Source organism: Anomalospiza imberbis, chromosome 3, assembly GCF_031753505.1.
Source record: "Anomalospiza imberbis isolate Cuckoo-Finch-1a 21T00152 chromosome 3, ASM3175350v1, whole genome shotgun sequence".
NCBI lineage: Eukaryota > Metazoa > Chordata > Aves > Passeriformes > Viduidae > Anomalospiza > Anomalospiza imberbis.
This window is the reverse complement of record NC_089683.1, coordinates 88807200-88828078: the sequence shown is the minus strand read 5'-3', so window position 1 is coordinate 88828078 and position 20879 is coordinate 88807200. Positions and strand designations below refer to the sequence as shown.

The 20879-nt window shown below is 37.6% G+C and overlaps 1 protein-coding gene across 6 annotated transcripts in view; it reads left to right on the top strand.

The window, feature by feature from the left end:
- MARK1 (microtubule affinity regulating kinase 1) overlaps positions 1–20879 on the top strand; it is a 56926-nt gene that overhangs the window by 14298 nt on the left and 21749 nt on the right. For 4 of the 6 annotated variants that reach the window (XM_068185588.1, XM_068185589.1, XM_068185586.1 and 1 more), the window contains exons 2-7: positions 8108–8311; positions 8887–8940; positions 14975–15023; positions 16151–16216; positions 17163–17233; positions 18221–18277. In XM_068185588.1, the coding sequence (XP_068041689.1) occupies positions 8108–8311; positions 8887–8940; positions 14975–15023; positions 16151–16216; positions 17163–17233; positions 18221–18277 (501 nt within the window). Of the gene's footprint in view, positions 1–8107; positions 8312–8886; positions 8941–14974; positions 15024–15450; positions 15583–16150; positions 16217–17162; positions 17234–18220; positions 18278–20879 lie in introns of those variants that run through there. The other 2 variants (XR_010997536.1, XM_068185590.1) reach the window with 2 other exon arrangements.

Sequence of the window (20879 nt, the reverse complement as noted above, 5' to 3'; positions counted from 1 at the left end):
TTGTTAAGATGAGTCTCTGTACTCTTTAGATTAGACTTCCAAGATCCCTAAAAGGAGCATTAAGAGAATATGAGAAAATCATGCTGAACATTGGGTGACGGTATTTGAAACAGAGCTTGATGTGATCCTCAAACATTCTAGAGTCCTTCATTGCCCAAGACAGTTTCTTTTCTAGGACATGTGTGCATCATTTAGTATGTACGGCTACCCGGTTAGGTAATTTAATTGGTCATCTCTTCACTTTTTAGAAGCTGGCTTTACTTCAGAAAGTTAATAAGACCTTGAGGTAAAATAGTCTTCAAAATGAGAAGGTGATGTGTCTTGGTGAATTCATCGTTGGATCTACTGGATGAATCCAGTAATGGGTATATAAAGACTTCAGAAATACTGTCCAGCTTGCTGGAGGAGGAACTTTCTCTTTAGTGTAGCAAAGTGTTGAGGTGCTGCTTTGCCCACTCATGTAATCTCTAAAGGGGAGCTTCATGAGCTTACATTGTGTGCTCTTCTGAGGGTAAACAACACAAGTAAGCAGGCAGGTTTACTTGTTTGTGGGATCATCTTTCTTGGTTAGGGCCTTTTTGTATTTTAGGGGATTTTTGTTGTTGTGTTGGTTTTGGTTCTTGTCTGAGTCCTTGCGTTTTTTTACCTTGTTGTGGAATGGGAATAAGTATCTCCTAGCTAAAGTTTCACTACTGGTGTCAATTTGCCTTTGGATTATCAAGAAAAGTAGTGTGATCAATTTTCTTTTCCATGTTCCTGTCCTGATAGTGCAGTTCCATGAGAGTTTAACATGGAGCTGATGCAATCCTGTCTTCCCAGTGCTGGGTGTTGCCTTTTGTCCTTCTGCATGTGCTGCTGCTAGGGAGGTCTCAGGGGTGCCTGTGCTCTGGGAGCTGGAGGTGACCCTGGCAGCAGAGTTGTAAGGGTTTCTCTGGCTCTGCTGCCTGTGCTGTGTGTCCTGCTGCCCAGCAGCAGTGAGATTGTAGGTGTGTGTGGCCATGGGAGCAGCGTTGGATCAGCTTCAGTAGCCATTGTGCCTCGTGGGGACTCATCCAGAGTTGTTGTAGGTATCCAGTGGATAAGGAAAAAATGCCCATTTCGTAAACTTTGAGAGGAAGAATGAGTTGCAATTCAGAGCCTGGTCCCAATTAGCTGCTGTATCCTTTCCTTCTGTAGGAAAACCTCAGCTGACCCAGAAGAGTAGTTGTTTGATCCTGAGTGTCAGACATGCTTCACACTCTAATCTGGTTGCTCTTTTGTGAGTAAAGCTTGCCTTCTGCTGCTGTTTTCCTTGTCTGGAGGCAAGCCTCAGGTTTCATGATTGCAGTCTCTAGACTGTAGAAACAGTCCTTTCCTCTCAGTTTTGAAGTTAGATATTAAAGCATTTTCTGCTTCTTGAGCCCTGCAAATGCTTGAGGAGCTCCATGTGCTTGACATGATCCTGAACTGTAGGTTGTTTCATGTCTCCCTTCTTTTGCCTTTCATCAGGCCTATTGAAAAATGACCTGGCTGCATCATTTATAAGTGCAATAAAAACTCCTGCCAGTTTCCTTTGCCAGAAGTTTTGCTTTCTGGGTGTGTTCCTGTTCTTGTTTGGTTGGTTCAATTAACAACCAACATTTGCATTTAGTTTTCTTTTTGTTTCACAGGGAATTTTTGAACAAACTGTGGGTGCTGTGGCGTTCAGAATCAGTAGTGCCCTGCACCTGCCTGTGCCTCCAAGTGCTGGCAGGATGTCCTGGGAGAGATGGGAACACTCACTGGGAGCTCTGTGCTGGCAGGTTTGAAGATCTCATGAAATAAGTCAAAAAAAACTGGTGTGGTTAAAGAACTCTTGTCTGTGAAGGGCTGTGTTTAGATGTGTCCAGGAGGCTGCAGGAATAGTCTTGTTCTTTCTTCCCTGTAAGTGCTTTCCTTCAAAAAAAAAAAAAAAAAAAAAAAGTTTTGTGTTAGGTTTCATGGGTGAGGGACATTTGACATTTCATTTTGACAAGATAGGAAATGTTTTTACTCTTCTGCTTGATAGGGTTGATGGTAGTTTCTAGTACTGTACCAAATGACAAAAATGAGTAAATGAGGATTTTACAAAAACTTTATCCTTTTTTTCCCTCCTTATGTTGGTTCCACCTGTGATTTAATGCAGAAGCTTTTAGCTGGCTTGTCTCAATTTTCATGGGGCTACAGGGAGGGTTCAGTTTTGTGCTAGCAATTAATGGAGACTATATGGGCTGCCTGGCCTGAATTAGCCCTGGAAAATCTTGTTTGTGTGTTTGGGATGAATCGGGAAGGAAAGTGCCAGGTTAAAATAACTGTGCCAATTCTGAGTGAAGTGGAACAAAGGCAGGAAGGTCCTGTTCTGCTGCACCTGCATGCCTGACCAGGCTGAGGGCTTCAGTCCCAGGGAGAGGAGGAAACGTTAGCTGAGCTCGAGTTACAAGACCTGATTTCATGCTGTGGAGGTATTTGTTTTTCTAAAATGCTTTGGCTCTCATCTTGGGGATGGACCAGCACATTTCTAAGGTTTTTTTATCCATCAAATAAAAAGGATCTCTAATTCCATGTGATAATAAACTCCACCCTTCCATATGATGTTACTGCAGTGTTAAAAAAAGGGAATGAGCATACTGTATCATGCACAGGATTATTACAGGTTGGTGTAACCATATGAAAATGAGAATTATTCTAAATATCCTTTATAATGAACCTCTGAAACTCCTTTTAGCTGTGTCTAGTTCTGCACTGGTAGATTATGGAATGCTTTCTTTCCTAGATTGCTTCAAGTACTGAGCTGTAAACATTGCATCCTGTGTAGCTTGAGATGAGAAAAACAATTCTGTCTCGAAGTTGGCAAACTTTTTTCTGTATGTCTCACATAGATTTGCATATGTTGAGCACTTAAAAGACAAACAACAAAACCCCAAACAAAACAAAAAAAAAATCCCAGCAAAACTTCCATGGGGTTTAGATCCCATAGTAACAAGCACAGATTAAGATTTACTCAATGCTCAGCATAAATTTACCTGTCACCCATGTACATGTCTGCTTTTGAGAAGGGAACACTATTTGTCTATTAGCATTGGGGGATGTTACTTCACCATGTAGTATAAATATTTTCCTGTTACCACTGAAGTTGTTTTTTGTGAGATAGACAATTTACAACTGGGAAGAAAAAGGAGGAGATAGGAAAATAAAATGAGGCAATTTCTATCATGCATTCACAATCTAGTATGCATTTAATTGCTGTTAAGAACTTACGAAAAAAATCATGTGTACATACATTCAGTCTTAAATTGCCCCTTCTGAAGCACTTCTTCACATGTTTGAGAGGAAAAATTAGCTAGTGCTCTATTAGAGCAGAGGTGCTTTAGGAACTGTAGTATGATGTGATAGATAAGTGTGGCAAGAATAAAATGTGGTTTTGTGCATATGTGAGGCTTACTTGGACTTCTACCTCTGACTTTGGGATCAGGTACTATAATCATGTGTAGTTTGCATCATACCTGTACCAGCTGGATGCTCTTGACATATGATGCAGAACAAGCTCATATGAACATCTCTGATGGTTTCTACTTTGAGGTTCAACAAGAGCTTTAAAAAAATTGAACTCTTTCAGTTCAGTCTGTTGCTTCAGCAAAAATATTGCTTGAGGTGGCTTGCTAGAAGCTCCTAAGGACTAGTGGCTGAGAGCAACATGTCAGCAGCTGGACATCCAGGACAGTGTTTCACACCTCTGTCCCCTTTCCTTTCCTGGCATTGTATTTTAAGAAACATCTAATTTTATGTGTTTATTTCTAGAGACTTTATACTGGCATAAACGGAATACATCAGGAGTCATGTTTATGTTGTACAACTAAAGGAATGTTTCTCCCTACAATATACATATATTAAGAGCAAAATTGTTGCAGTTAAGAGCTATTTAGAAGACTTCTTCTCAACCCTTCAGATACCCTCTGTCTGGGCTAGCTATTTTGAAAAATATTTGCATATTTGCAAAATATGACAGCTGTTATAAATGCTCATGTGTATAGCACTTGCTTGGAAATGGTAGGAGTTAAGAATATAAAAATTGGCTGCAAGATATATTTGTCCAGGACAGCTTAGAAAATACTGAGTAAGACAAGTGTAATGATTTGCCTTTGTAGAACTGCATGTGCAGACTTTGCTTGCATGGGCTGGCTCTGCCAAGGAATTTGCCTTGTGATAAATCAAGATGGGGAAAATTCAGCACTAAGAGGTTTGTTTAATCAAGTGAGCTATGTTTGTAGGCAGATAGATGTGTGGAAATTACCCTCTTACTTTGAAGGATTATAGAGGCCTTCAGTGTTGTTTGATTGAGAAAGGCTTTGTGGATTGGTGACTGGAATGGTTTGGGGGGAATTTTTAAGACCAAGCTGTAGCAGCAGTTAATATGATAAGTTTGTTGTAAGTTTGATTACAGTGCGTAATCCCTGAGAGTACTACTCCATTGGCTACTAAGTGGCTAAAGGATGCTGACTGTGTAAAGTAGTGAAAGCCACACATTGTACCTACTTGGTGGGGTTAGTTCTTCTGCACTTTCTTAAAGATGGTGTGGCCATCAGGTCATCTTGCTTTGGCAAAGTTATCTTGGGTAAACAAAGAAAACTACAGCTTTGAGAAGCAATGGGTCACGTTAATTTTCTTGTGGTCTTACTGCCCTTGGATTTCTGTAACAACCCTGGTGGAATATGTCAGAAGCAGACCTAGTATGGAGCAATAAGTGTTAATCAAGCTCTTTTCTGTTGCAATTTAAAATTGAATGTTAGAAATACTTTTTTGAGATTCCTGAAAAGGTGGATTTTGTTCTGCGTGATTTATTTTCTTATTTTGCACATTAGTCAAGTACTTTAAAATACCTAAATGCTCTAATAAACTGTTTCAGTTCTAAGCTTGTTACTGCTTCACCCTGTTTTTATATAAAATTGCATTTTATTTTAAGAAACATCTAATTCTCTGTTTATTTCTAGAGACTTTATTTTACACTGACATAAATTGAATATATTGAGTCATGTTTATTATGTACTAGTAAGGTAGTGTTTCCCACTACATTTTTATATATATATGTGTGTGTGTGTGTATATATATATATATATATATATATATATATATCAGGGTCTCTAGTGAAATAACAGATTCTCTCATTAAAATCCTGTGTGGAAAATGCAGCTTGTTGCCTGGAGTTGTTTTTGGATGACAGTGAAGTTCAAGGAGAGTGTTGGTTTTTACAGCCCCCTTGTTTCCAGCACCTTGAAAAATTTCTCAGAAGTTAGAGATTGTTCTACTGAAATGGCATTTTAAATAGCCACATAGTAGCTGATGCATAATGAATTAATGTATTGTAATGGACCAGAAGTATCTGAAAACTATGTAGCCTGGCCTAGACTGTGTGGATGTTGCGTACGTCTGTGAAATTCAGCTTTAATATTCTTTGGAAATAATCTCTGAAATACTGTTATTTGACCTTGGTTTTTTATTTATTTCAACTTCTTAATCTTTTGTTTCAGTTTCACTGAATGTTGATTTCTTGAAGTTGATCAGTTTCTACTTTAAATTCCTCTTTACTTTCCAACAATAGCAAGCTGTTTATGTGCAGAAAAGAGGCCTGTTGCAAGAATAATTTTAATTTCATTCAGTGCTGTTTAAATTCAGAAATTGTATATATTTGTGTGGCTCACAAACCCCAGGACATTTGACCTTCTTTATGCATGATTTCTGTCATCCTTGGGCATAGCTGGAGAGAATTGTTGGTTGACTCTGAAGAGAATCTGTTTGACAATGAATAATTAGGAACCATCCAGAGTGGCTTAGTTTTTCTGTCACAAAAGACCAAAATCCAGAATCATCTTGACCATGAACCTTGTTAGTCTTTTTTCCTCTTCAGATCTGGTACTGTTATACTGTCATTTTGATTAAATAGTGCTTTCCCTGTTCAGTCTGCATTGAAATTATCTATTCTGTGAAGGCATCTTCCTCTTTGCCAATGGCATTGGTTGAGTCTATCCAAGTGTTTCTTGAAGAGATCCCTTCAGGTATCTGTTGGGAGTAGTCTAATCCTGTGAAGTATATGAATGGCAGCTGATATTAGGATTGCTAATCCTAATAGTGAAGATCTAATTCAGTGAGTAAAGAGGCTCAAAGACTTCTAAAACTTGTTTGTGTAGCACGGTGCTGTAGCCCTGGATGGGTTGGTTCTAAGTGCAGCTGAAGTATTCATTGTTGGCACCATACAGATACTGATTTTGCATTTATCGGGGGGACTTTTAGGTGTATTTTTAGAGGAGACTTTTCTTTGGGCTGCGGTTTATCACATGTGGGGCTGGTGTCCGTTGCTGAAGGAATGTTTCAAAGCCTTTTTTGCCTGGAGCTGCCCTTCTGATCTTCTTTTTCAAAGTCTACAGAAAATACTATAATGATGTGCTTCTAAAGAATAAATACTCTTACTAGCGTGTTATTTCACAGCTGAATAAATTTATCTGATATACAGAATCTAAACATGCCTGGCTTGCTTGGTTCTCCAGTAATTTGGGAAGCAGTTTAGCAGTGGGAGTACAGTAGTATTTTGCAGAAGGACTCATGCAAAGAAAAGACAAAATTATATTTAGGGCTGTTCTCTTTGCTATAGTGAATAATTAATAATGCTGGAGGTGATGTAAGCAGGGTTGTGCTACATTTGGGAAGAACATTCTGGTTGTGGTACACCCCTTGTTTTTTCCGGTTGCATTGCAGCTGTTTGCTCCTTTTCCCAATTCCACTACTGCTTATGTCCTGAAATAATCTTGCCTGGTTCAGTGGGACAGCCTGTAAGCCTGAGTGTTTACAGGAGGGGATTGACTTCAGTCTCCAACAAATGCAGACTGAAGCTGGAAGTACTGCTTTAAATTCTGGTTGGATATGAAAATAATTCCATAAGGAATGATGGATGAGATCAGCACAGCCCAGCATTAGGCTGGATATTGGGAGAAGCAGTAAAACTCCAGCTACCCTCAGACTGCTTTCAGCTTAAGGTCAAGGATCTAGGAACAGGCTCGTTAGTGCTCTGTATGAAGATATCCACTTTTTAATTGAGGCAGTCAGTAATGGGAAAATATTCAGGTAATATTCAGGTGTCTGTTGGTGCTTTATGCTTAGCTGGGAGTAAGCATGCCTTTCTGCTACAAATCTAAAAACTGCTCTGAGAAGACACTCTTTCTACCTCCAGTATTTGCCAGCTTTCAAAGTCTGTAACTGAAAAGATTAGAAGCTAAATTTTACCTGTTAAACATTTGTACCCATCTGCCACTCTTAGAAAGTATTTGAAATACTGAAACACTTAGCACTCCTTTGACATTTTTCATTACTTTGGTTTCTCCTTGGAACAATTCCAAGCCCCATCTGTAACTTGCCCCTTATATACTTGGAAGTTAGAGTACAGAAGCAGATTTCAATGACTAACATTAAACGTGGGAAGATGTGTTGGCATGCATTAAAAATAACTTCCTTTTAGTTCTTCAGACTTTTGAGATTTAAAATATTTTATGCGATCTCACGGGGTTTTAAAGAATAGTTATTTTTAAATAAAGATGTAGTTAGTTTGCTACTTGAACGAGAACTTTAAAATATGCAAATATGTTTTGGGAACAGAGTTTACTTGAGAAAAACAAAAAGTAATGTCATTTTACTGAAGAAAGCTAACAAAAAAAGAGTGAAACCTTGTTTCCAAATATGCCAAGGTACAAATATATTTTGTATAGTGTATTTTTAAAAGACTAAATTTGGTTATGATTAGACAAATTTATCTGCAACATAGAGCTATACTCTATGGTTTGGCATCTTTAAAAAAGTCTGTAATGGATTGTAGATTACTGCCTAGGTATGCAGTTTTGCTTTTGGAGCTGGTAAAAATCTTTCTGCAGACTTTTTCATGAGATATATATCGGACTCTGCCCAAAGGTAGCATTTTCTCCTTAGGCTGCCATCCAGAGTTGTCAGTTATATTGTAAAAGTTAAATAAATTTCTCTCCTTTACATCATTTTATACTTGTTGTCTATTCTGTTGCAATTGTCTAAAATCCAAGTAGCTAAATTCCCAACAATTTTGTCTGCTTTGCAGCACACCTCTGTGGATGGATACACTGAACCACACATCCAGCCTATCAAGTCAAGTAGCAGACAAAATATCCCCCGATGTAGGAACTCCATCACATCCACAAATGAAGAGCATCCTCACATTGGAAATTATCGCTTACTGAAAACAATAGGAAAAGGAAATTTTGCCAAAGTGAAGCTGGCAAGGCATGTGCTTACTGGAAGAGAGGTAAGCCTTGAAAAAAAAAAGGCTGATTTGTTTTCTTTGGCTTTCTTTATAATAAGTATTTCTTCTAGAGGATGTTTCAGGATATAGAAGAAGTTACCTGACATTGCCTGAGTTTGCACCGAACCACCTACCCACCCATCCCCTTTTTAAAATGTAGCTTCTTGGTGAAAGGATCAAAATGTTTGTTCTGCATCTAACGGTATTTTGGGGCTGGGAAGAGGTCTGTTCATCCTCAAGCGTTTCTAAAACTGAAGAGAAATGTATTGATAGGCAGATTTCGTTGATATTGGTGATCAGTTAATAGATAAATCTTGTGTTTGGAGGGCCTGGACAAGATAACCTTATTCAGTCCAAACACAGACAGATCTCTAAAACTGATTCCTCAGTGGCAAAATTCCAGGATCCTGCTGGTAGATCTTAATAGGTTTGAGAATTTTGCTTGATGAAATGTGTAGAAGTAGACACACACACATGTTTTAGAGGTGCATCTATGCTCTTCCTCACAGAGGTGCAGTATGTTTTTGTTCAAACCTTCTGAGTTTAGTAATTCATAGCTGTTTGTTTTTTTTCCCAAGGTTGCTGTGAAAATAATAGATAAAACCCAGCTGAATCCTACTAGCCTGCAAAAGGTAAGAATAGACCATAATATCTGAAATTCTGTAAACAGTCGAACTGTGATCCTTTATTTACTTGACAAAAATATTTGATCCCCTTATCTTGCTAAACAACATTTTTGTGTGTGACCTTGGGAGAGCGTGGTCTCCCTGCTATAATGTGCACATTCATTTGTCTGAGGGCAGTGACTCCATGTGGTTCCTATCTGAGCTTTGCTGTTTTGCTCTTCCTTCCTCCTCTAGCTTTCCTCTTTGCCAACAGTAACATTTCTTTCCAATTTGGTATACAAACAGTTTTGTCTACGTGCTAAACCAAGATTTAATGCTGTAAAGGATGGTATTCTTCTTAGATTTTTTTCTTTAATGTACTAATTGGGTTTTTTGTGGACTTAGGTACCAACTTCTATTGCTTTAATGGGTTTTTCTACATTTGTCTTTATACTCTTTCAACTTTAATAAAATATTTGCTGAACTCAGGGGACCTGTGCCAATTACTTTTTGTGCACAGAATTGACAAAATGAGTGAATATAATCAAAGCAGTGTTGTTTATGCCTGTAGATAGAAATTCAGAAGTCTTTCATAGTCATTGTGATAAAGGTTTTATCAAAACCCTGGGGATTTTTGTTTGGTTTGGATTTTTACTATTTAACTCTCTGTATGTTTTGTTGTGGCTAAAGCACAGAAATGTTGTATTGTCCTACTGGGGGATGCCCATTATAAAAATTTGGGGTATTTTTTGTTTACAAATACTAGACTGCTGTTGTCTGTAGCTGTAGAAATGAGAGAAAGAAGCCAGGGCTTATTGCTGTTCATTTATCTCTGGCTGCTGCTACAATTTATTTTATTGTGTAACTTTGGTTATGAGAAGTTGTAAACAGCTTTGCTATAGTTTATTTTTTTCTTTTATCTCTTTTAATACTTTATTTGCTTTAATGTCTCCTTTGTAATACTTGAGTGTGAGTGCTTCTGGATTTTTTTTTTAATTCAACCTGCTGTGCAGTCCATGCAGAAGCTTTGCTGTTAAGTCCTATATCCTGTGTTAAGCAAATCTCTTTGCTAATATTTGAGCTAGAGAAGAGGAAGCCACAGGGGCAGCATGTGACAGAGCATATTGTAGAAATCCTGTGCAGCTCACATAGCTTATTTCCTAGCTAGCTTGGTGTTCACACTTGAAGGGCTGGATTTGTCTCATTGTTGAGCAATGAGAAGCGAAAATATGTTAAAACTTTCTGGAAAACTAAGCAAGAAAAACTCAGCTTTGGGAAAATCGTTTTAATATTAAGTTGTATTTCATACAAAAATACTTGAAAATAATTCAATAAACCATTCCAAGTATAAATAAGACTTCCATAGCATACAAAACATGCTCTCACACTGCACAAATAGTACATAAAATACTGATGCAATAGGACATTGCTGCTGTTACTTGGATTTTTTGAGTGGGAAGCTGGCAGCAAGACAAACTGTGTTAGGTACTGCTAGAAGCAGCTTATAGTAGAACTAAGTTTAGATGTTTAAATTTAGTGATTTAACTGGAATTTCACTCTTCAGTAACTTCTAAATGTATTGATCCCTTGCATCTTCTGCTCACACTGAAAAATTGGGTAATTTGTTGGTATCATGTTTCCATTTGTAAAATACTGATTATGGTTTTCAGAAAAAATAATCGTTGTTTGGAAGATTTATATGTCTTTAGCTGTGACTGAGTGAATGAACTTTGGTTGCCTGAAAGCCCTTAAGTAAACTTAAGCACAATTTTTGCAGAGTCACTGAAGCAATTGTAAATACAAAGCAAATAAGGGTGAGAGGGTGGTTCATTAGCATGCTTAGGATAAATTCTCTTAGTATTTTACTGGGTCATTTGTGGATTGTTAGTAAAATCGTAAAAATTCTTGTTCTGTTCTATGAAATCAATCACTCTTTTTTCTTTCTGCCCTGAACTATTACATTTTGTTTGTGAGTCTCCTTATACTATTTAGTATAATTGCAATGTGAAGTTTTATGATTTTATCAGGCTTATACTGTACAAAGGGCTGTTAAATGGTTGGGTTTTTTTCTTCAAGAGGCAGTGTTGGGAATGGGAAGCAGTGATAGTAGTATTGTGTTGATAGGGACACTTATCTTATGAAGGTTTATAGGGGACACTGGAGTATGTTACTGGCACAAAAATACCACTCCTGCGTTTGAACTCGTCTAAATTCTCCTGGTTGAGAGGATGGTCTCTAGAACTTCAAAGCTGATAAATTTTGCTGTTCAGCAAAACTTTTAGATCTTCAATCACTACTGATTATTATTACTCAAACAAGACAAATTTCTGGTTATCTTGGGTGTGGGATCATTTACAAAACCATTTCCTTTCCATTCACCAAAGTATGAAGGATACTGAGTGCAAGTCAGTTTTGCTACAGTACTTGCTGCTGACCTAATTAAGTGAAATGAGTCATCATGGCTTCACATGCACCATTCTGTTTTGTAAACAGAAATATTTGAGCACATACTTCACTTGCTGGAAGTGTTATACAAGCTGGGTCTGTAGTTAGTCACGGGTATAAAAGCAAAGAGTGTTTCGTTTCTTCCTAGCTGCTCACCAGTGGTTTTCATGCCCTGTTGTATGCACAGGGTACTTCAGACAGACTTTTTTTTGTTTGTGTCATGGCCTAACAGTAGATGGCTTAAATAAGCTGACCTTGTGAATTTTTAATTTTGCTTTCTTGTCCATGCAATGTGATAGCTTATGTTAATGTCTTAACTTATATTGTATTTCTCACTCCAGGACCTCTACGTCTTTAAATAGAAAACCTATGTTGAATTAAGGGTCCTGCCTTTCTATTTTGTTTTCAATTTGTTCAATATAGGGTTACCACCATACCCAGTGAGCATCTGTGTAGAACAGAGCTGGCTTTATTGTTGACTTGCAGTCTTGATAGTAATTTACTGTACTGGCTTAGCTTTTTCCACTGTCACTATTGTAATTTGTTTCCAAGTGTAAGTATTTGGGTTTTGTCATAACACAAATTTGTATCAAAATAGCCAGTCTATTTTTTGCATGTCTGCTACATTGAAAATTTTGTCTTCTACTGGCTTCACCAGGGATGTTTCTGAAACAGCATTCTGTTGCTCTTCTGCAAACTGCTAGTGGAGCAGAAGGTGCTTTTTTTTTTTTTTTTTCATTAATAGGTTTAATTAGGAAATGGTTTTTTCCCCTTCTAGCGGTCAGCAAGTTTTTTATTCTTTAAACATGTTTGGAGCCTCTAACTTAAGTTCTTCTGTTGTTGAGGAAAGCAGAACAGAAGTAAAGTAGTGTGGAAGATTTGGAACAGTGGCAGATCTTTGCTTTCTGCAGTTTATGCCTTGGAAAATTAAGCTGGAAGCATGGGAAACAATTTTTCAAGTCTTGTTGCTTTTTCCTAACTGCAAATTTTAGAAACAGAGTATGGTGCTGTCTGTCTCTTTCTATAAGTGAAGCTTTTGAGGCTACAGCACCTCTCCAACAAGGAGATGCTTGTTCAACAGCTTTTTTTTTGAATGGTCGCCTTTTTTAAGAATGAAGAGTGGTCCTGTAAATATGTGGTGGGGTGATGAGAGATAAGCCACTTATACCTTCTGAGAGAGAAGGACACTGCTGCTCAGGAAAATACAAGTGTGTCTGAATTCTGAAAATGTTATTTTTTGTCAGTAAAATAGATTATAATCCTCCAGCAGGTTGCCTTATCCTCAGAGAACAAACATTGCTTGTCCAGATTTTTATAAGTTTAACAAACTTGGCTTTGTAGGAAATAACTATGGTCTTTTTGCTTAAATACCTCTATAGGCAAAGAGGTGTCTCCTGAGTGTTATTGAGGGGTGTAGTGGCTATTGTTCAAAGGTGTTTATATTTGTAAATACATGGTTTAATGGCATTGCAGGTGTTAATGACCAGCGTGCTTCTGCACAAGGAAAGTGTGGGGGAGGAGATTTATCTCAAAGTAGTGCTTCATGGAATGCAGAGTTGCAATATAAAATCATGTCCTCGAATACTGTTAAGGCTTTTATTCAGAAATATTTGTGGAACGAAATTTCTTGTCACTGTAAAATCAATTTGAATTTTAAACCAATTAGAGTCTTAAACCAATTAGTAAACTCTAAATCTTGTGAGAATATTGAATAGAATAATGCACTTTTTTTTTCAACTCCCATGTACTTTACATTAAATATAAAAGTGTGAGGGTTGAAATTATTTTCTATAGAAGTCTCATATTTTGATCCTGTTTATGAAGGTATGAAGGTTCACTGCTGTACCTCTTATACCAATCTTAAATTATGAAGTATCTTTCCAATCTTTTGGGGAGGAACTGATTTTTCCACATACCTGGTTAGAATCTCTTCTGATGCTGTATAATCCATTGGATTAGATTTGTTAGCTTCTGATTAGTTTATATTGATTTAGCTGAGAAATTTATTCTTGTGCAACAAATTCCAGTACTTAGAAAAACAACACACAGTGAGCATCCTGGTGTGGTGTTTTTTTCTTAACAATGGCTGATTTTATGAGGAAAAGATATTTGCTCAAGTTAATTCTGGTGCATAATATTACATACCCTTGGTTTGTGTTTTAGACATAAGCAAACTGCAGCTGTTCATATTTGCTCAGAGAAATGCTTTTGTAGTCTTCGCTTCCCCCTGACATTGTTTTAATGGCAGTTATAAGGCAAGTGCATAGTAACTAGCGTGAAATAATTAAGTAATGCAAGTATACATCTGTAACATTATTACTTGAGCTGTAGCAATCATACTTTATCAAAAGCTGAGTGCCAATAAGATGTTGCTCTGTAGTCTTAACTTGTAGAATAAATGCATAATTTTAGAGACATAAAATACACTAAAGTGCTACTCTTCAGGGAGCTGTTCAGTCTCTGGCTTGCATCATTGTACCCTTTTGCAATGGTTGCATCTGATCAAATGGGACTAATTTTGAAAATGGAGGGTGAGATGTCTCTGCAACATGAGAGAAACAAAACAGCAACACACTTAGTGTGTTGAGCCCAGTTTCTCTCTAAGGAAGACTGTAAGATATTTCTAAAGATGTTTCCAAAATGTCTAGCCACTACACTGAAGAGTTAGCATTTCTTCATTTAATTCAGCATCCTACGTTAGCCCAATAAGGGACCAAAGAGTGTGCAGCACATTAAATAGGGGCTGCACTGTTTAATTAAACAGTGCAAGCCTATCCGTATTGCCAACCTCAACTACACAGCACTGAACAGCATAGGCATTTTTTATTTCTTTCCTTTGAGCCCCTAGATTAATCTTGATGCACCTCTAATTAATAAAGCCATGAATGGTAGAAATTTACGACCAATAACTTCTTGTTTCTGTTTAAAAAGAAAAAAATCTGTGTGCAGTATATATACTAAGGGCTTAAGTTTGTCCATTTGTTTATAATTACGTGATTCGATGTCATACAGCAGACTTTCATCGATGATAAGTCTTCAGGAGTTGCAGGGGGAGAGAGGGGGAATCACTGCTGCTTGTGACCAGTGTAAAATTTGGTAGTTGTGGGAAAAGCAAACTTGCCTGCTTCGCCTCTGTGGAGCAGCAGGACTTGGAGGATGTCAGAATTCCTGATAGCTTATTCCATTTGAACACTTGTGTGTGACTTTTCTCTAGAGCTGCACCTTGTACTTGCACCTGCAGTTTCGATGTGTTCACAGTAGTTGGCAGAGCTTGCCAGTCACCAAAGAAATCAGAGAGAGTGAATACTTGTGTGAATAATCTGTAGGATTTGGTCAGTGTGGAACTCCAGAAAGGGCTGTGCAACTTGGTGTTTGCATAAAACTTAAAAATTAATCTGGTTTTGGTATGTAGTTATTTGTAGTCATTATATTGATTTAATGCACAAGATGTAGATTATGTTTTCTGTAGTTCACTGCACTATATTTATCTATATTTTATGCTAATGCTACTTTCTATGGCCTTTTCTGTCTTCTTCTTGACATTTAAAATTGTATATCTTGTGTAATTTTTCCCTAATAAACACATTCTAAGGAAATTGTCCTGCTTCCTTGACAGTTGTTTCGAGAAGTACGAATAATGAAGATTCTGAATCATCCCAATATTGGTAGGAGTCCTGCATTTCTGCAGACTTTTTTTTTCTGTTATACTGTTTACATTTTACTCTATTTGGCTGTATGTGAATGTACCGCTGTTAAACTTTTTTTGAAGCTAATAGGGACAGTAAGCATCCAGTAAATGCTTTATTGTCTCCCCTCCTTTACTGACTCTGCTTGCATCAAGAATTTTGCTCAGAGGAGGTAAACTGCTCAGTCCAGGAAAGCCTTACACAGAGTAGGAGATGTGAGCTATCCAGTCTGTCAAGTACCCCGAATCCCCTCTTCTACTGAAATTATTCTTGAGACCCGAAAGCATGAGTTTCTTAGGTGAGAGTAGCAGAACTCCCGTTAGTTCAGTCTAGGAAAGATTCCTGCTGACTGATATTTCCAGAAAATTAGAATTACCAAGTATGTAATTTTCCCTTTCTGCTTTAGTTCTTTCACCTACCCCACAGCTTCAGGGCCCTACTTTGTGATGACAATTCTTCTGGCTGAGGAGGGCTGGGCAGTCTTGTTCCAGAGACAGTTAATGGTCCTGAATTGGCCAGAGGGCTTGTTGCATACAAGGTATGGATGAGGTGTACAAGTTATTACATGCTAGGCACTCCCTTCTCATCCCTTAAATCGTTTGTTGCTTTTTCAGCATTCATAGCTTCTGCTGTTTTCTGTTTTTTTTGGGGGTGGTGGTGGAGGTGTGTTTGTTTTAAATGAGTGGTTATATTGCCATCTGAGGAAAGTTAGACTTAACATTTCTGGTATCCAATTGGTTTTTAGTTGGTCAGAATCTCGGATTTCTGACTGTGAGCAGTTTGCTAGCAAAACAGGGGAGGTTTGTATTATCTTAAATTAAGTCTGTGTCAAATTAAATACTAATTTCAGCATGAACTCGTTTGTACTGTGTGCCTAAACTGAGAAAATTGTGAATTAATATGCTTTATTATCAACTGTGATTTAGAAATTAATTTTTGGTCTTTTTCCCCCCTCAAAAGAATGCTAACCTAAAGGATATACAGTTTCTGTATGATTTAGTGTTATCACTGGCCATAAATTATACTCATTCCATGAGTATAATTGTTTGTTTGTGCTGTGCTTTTACCCCTGGCTACAATCTCTCTCTCATTGATTTTTCTTGCAGTAAAATTATTTGAAGTTATTGAGACTGAAAAGACGTTGTATTTGGTAATGGAATATGCCAGTGGGGGTAAGTGGATTCTGAAATGAGCATTAGGGATAAACTGAAATGCCAGTTAGATGCCTAGAAACACTTTAAGGATTTAATGGGTTATTTCAATCTGGCCTTCAGAGCAGTCCCAGCAGACCTCTCAGGGCAGGATTTCTTGATTCTGTTAAGCAACCTCTTAGGTTTGTGCTCGAGGGTGGTTCCCATTCTGAGGTTCCTGCTGCAGTATCAGAAGATAATCTGGCACAGATTCTAGCAAAAACTCTCGACTGGTATTTATCCGCTATATTTAGGCAAGCACTGGTGCCTCATTTTATCTTGGAAATGTGTGCCGAAACACTTGAAGAAGCAGATCCGGGGATGGGAATCAGTAACACAGGAAGGGGAACCAGCACGCTCATAGTGAGAGGGATAGTGAGTGCCTGCTTGAGAAGCTGCTTAGTATCTGAATGGGAAATGTTTGAATGTAGGAAGAGAATTCAGCACAGCACCAGTGACCAGATGGGAAAGGCTGCTGTCAGACAGTGCAAAGATGAGGATCTGAAAGGCATTTGAGCAACTTTTTATTAGGAAAAGAACAAGAGGGAATAAACGGAAATAATATAAATAGCGTTAAGCGAAGCCACTAGAGATGTGCAAAATAAATCTGGTGCATAAGTTGCCTGATTCCCAATGTGTCTTACACACGATATGAATATTTTCCATGATTGAGTCTGTTTGTTTCACAGTGGTTAAATAAATTTATTTTAAAAATTGAAGAAGTCTTAGTTCCATTTTTACTTCTTAGTTATTATTTGTCTGAATGAAATCTAATGCAAAAAGTCAAAAGGAATTTTTCTTGGCTGCTTCTATTTCCTTTCCCTTCAAGAAAAGGAGCAGCATGGGGTGTGTGTTGTGTTCAAGTATGTTTTGATTGTGTGTGATAGTAAAAAAATTAATACTGATGTTTTGTCCTTGTCATGCTCAGGGGAAGTGTTTGACTACCTAGTTGCACATGGAAGAATGAAAGAGAAAGAGGCTCGTTCAAAATTCAGGCAGGTATGAAATTAGCCTGTTCATTCTTTTTTTTGTTTCTATTTATGTTGTTTTCAGATAGACATGAGTGCGAGCAAACTTCTTTTACTTAACAAAAAATTGTTTTGATAATGTTTATTAAAGCTGCAGTGGAAAAAAAATCCCAGAAGAGAAAAATATCTGCTTCTACATACTGTCTAAAAATAGCAAAATTGTTTTACATTTTGTTTTAGTCAGTGTTCCTAAGAGTCACTTCTTTTATTGTGACTCACTTGAGGTTAAATCCTTTTCTGAATATTTTAGAATTTTACAGCTGTTTTATCTAGAGATATTGGTATGATGACAGGTACTGCTGTGTCATGTCACACTGTTTAGTATGAAGGCTATTCTGTAATAGGCTTTTATCTTCTTGTCACAGACTTTCTCATCTCAGTCCTTTTCTTACTCTGGTTTTAGTGATTGTTTTGGAAAAGCTTTAATCAGATAAATATATCAAGTTTGGTGTTTTTTCAGAATTAAGTTATATAATTAACATTTAAAGAAACTGCTCTTAACTTGCTGTTTCAGACTTTTTTTTGTTGTATATGTGAAATACATGGAAATGAATGAATTGTTCTGCTAGGGATGAATTGCCAAGATACGCAGTCGATATTTTAGAAGATAAAATCTGAGCTGATGTATCTGGCTACTGTCTTGAAGGGTGGATTAATTTCCTTTCAACAGTTACTGCTATTGGGTGATTTGCATTTAAAAAATATGGTTCTCCAGTTATCTTGAGGGGTATGTATTAAACTTCTTTTTAGTAGGAAAATGAGCTGCTTATAGGGACTTTCTAGTTTTACTATTTAAGCTTTAATGAAAGAAACTTAGATTAATATTTTTTAAGACAAGCATTTTATTTACTTGTTATGTTCTAGTGAATCATATCAGGAAACAAAATTACTAAATAATATGCAAAAACTTATAGTGAAGTTGAAATGAAATATTTCACTTATCAACTTGGTGTTTCAGATTGTATCTGCTGTACAGTATTGTCATCAAAAATGCATAGTTCATCGTGATCTTAAGGTAGGGTGTTACTTTACTTTTTGCTGCCTATCATACAGACTTAACTTCATTCTATATATTTGTCCTTGCCACTGCCTGTGAATGCCTCAAACAAACATGTAACTGAAGGAATTATCACTTGTATTTCATTCTCAGTTTCCTGAAGCTCAAAAATAATGTAGCTTGCCTGGAACAGGGGAGAGACAAGAATAGAACATGTGTTACTTTCATTCCAGTTTTGGCTTTAAGAAAGAGATCCGCTCTCCAAAGAATTATACCTGCAGTCACGCTGGTATCTACACAGTGAAGCTGCAGAAGATCAATTGATACCAGCCATCACTACTTATTTAAAATATTTCCAGTTAAGGTATATTGCAAGGATATACAAAACAGTCTTTCCTTAGTGATTTACAAGAAATACATTAGGTTTTTAATCTCTTTGAGTTTCTGGTTTATATTCCAGTGTTTAATTTGGGCAGGAAAAATCAATTAAGGGTAAACAGAAATTAGTTGAATTTTTTTTTTAATCCTTTTTAGTAATCTATCTGTGTAAACCACCAGACCATATTAAGAGTTCAGCGAATGCAGGTACAACCTAAGCCTTGCCTGACGTTGTCTTCATGCCAAGTTTAGGTATCAGGGGACTTGGACATCATCCTCACCCACTTAAAAGCTGTCTTGTGCTCTTGCTTTGAGGTCTTTGAACATTTACAAAGAAAGCACTAGTGTTGTTTTTTTCTTACTAATGTGTCTGAATACTTGTGAAAAGCTGAGGTTGAATAATTCCTAAGGGTTTTTATTCACCAGTATATTTTGTCTTATAATGCACTGCAGCACTCTTTCAACCTCATCCTTACAAATCTGTTCCCTGATACCTGTCAATCTGCCAGCTCCTGCATGTGCACATGAGGATGGATAATAAATAAATACATCCTTTTCTGCTGAGTTATCCCTGCCCCAGGAGTTTTGTCATCTGATGGTGGAGGTGCCTGCCCAGCACTCTGAAGTCAGAATGCAAGGAAGGAAAAAAGGGTTGGATTTCTTGACTAAAAAAAAATTCCTCCATATCTTGCCTGATGGTTTGGAGCCTGTGAATGTTTTGTCAAGCTCCCTGGAGCTTATTGCAGGTGCTGCTGTTGAGCTTTGCAGAAGGCTGCACCCAGGGACCTCTTGGCCAGCCAGGACAAGCCCTTCACTGGTTCTCTAGGTTGGCTGGGAGTAGGGAGCCAGCCACCTCCTTATGCTTATCTAGCTCTGGCTCCTTCAGCACAGCTATGTGACTGAATCTTGTTATGTTAACCCCTGCAGTTACTCAGCATCCTATGCCTTGCTCATTCTCCCATAGGCCCTTGGAGCCTCCACCTCTCTTCCATTTCTTAGTTCCATAGCACACACACAGGTCACAGGCCGTGCTCTCGAGCCTATGCACAACACAGCTTTGCAGCATTCACGCAGGAACTACCTGCCACGAGGAGTCTGCTGATGATCTCCTTCCTATTTGCAAGGCATCCAGGCAGGCACCAAAATAACTTTTATTTGATTTTTTCTGTGTCTTCTCTTGGCTGGTGTTATGCTAGACTCGTCTGAAAAGTTCAGAGTAAAGTGTGATTGAGAGCAAGTCAGCCTAGCTGATGAAAAATATATTTTCCAGAGGAGAAAAGACTAAATGTGTGCCTTTGAGGAGGTGTTCTTCCTTCATCTCTTCTTTCCAAGTGATATGACATCTCTGTCTCATTTAAAACTCTTCTCATGGAGCTGCAGAGAAGGAAAAGCAACTTTAAAGTGGTGTCTGCCTTCTCATCTGCTTCTGTTGGCTCTCTACGGTATCAGCACATTGAGCAATTGATATTGCAGCACAAGACAAAGGTCTAGCACCACTTTGGATATTTTTGATACGACTTTTTGGTTTTAATAACAGGGTAAACACTATTATTTACAAGTTATTTCAGACTAAACTGGAGAGATATGTAAGAAAATATGCAAGTTTGTCCAGGCTAGTCTGGTAGAAAAATTGTCTCCTTTTTACTTTGTAATTATAAACAACTTGTTTAGAAAGGCCTCTAACCAATTCCAGCTTTGCTAATCCTGTGATGCACAGAACTTATCTTTTTAGGTCATAGTTTTTGCTCTGAACGTGTAATCAACAAGAGCATCGTCTTTCTATTTGGCATATTAAAAAGGTCTTTTGGTGTTTTTGCTTGAAGTAAGGAACCTGAAAGCATGGGGCACTTGGGTAGCAGAGTACTGTTGAACTAGGAGGACTATTGTAATCACAGAGCAGCTGCACTGACAGTACTGTTTTCACCACAAGGAAAATGAAGTCTTTGTGAAGTAGTGTAGAAGGCTGTCAGATCTGGAAAACAGCTCTGTGAGTCTGTCTGCAGGCACATGAGCTGGAACCAGCTGGGATTACAGGTCATGAATTGGAAAAATAAAATATTTTCCAGTACAGAGTTTGTAAAAATGGGCTGTATTTTACTCCTAATAAAGGCTAAATTCTGTTGTGCAGCTATTGGCTTGATATACTGGTAGTTAATTGTCTGCTGTTCTGTTCACTGAGTGTAAGCAAAATATTAAAAATAAGCTCAAACAAACCCATAAAAAATCATGCTTACCCTTTTAA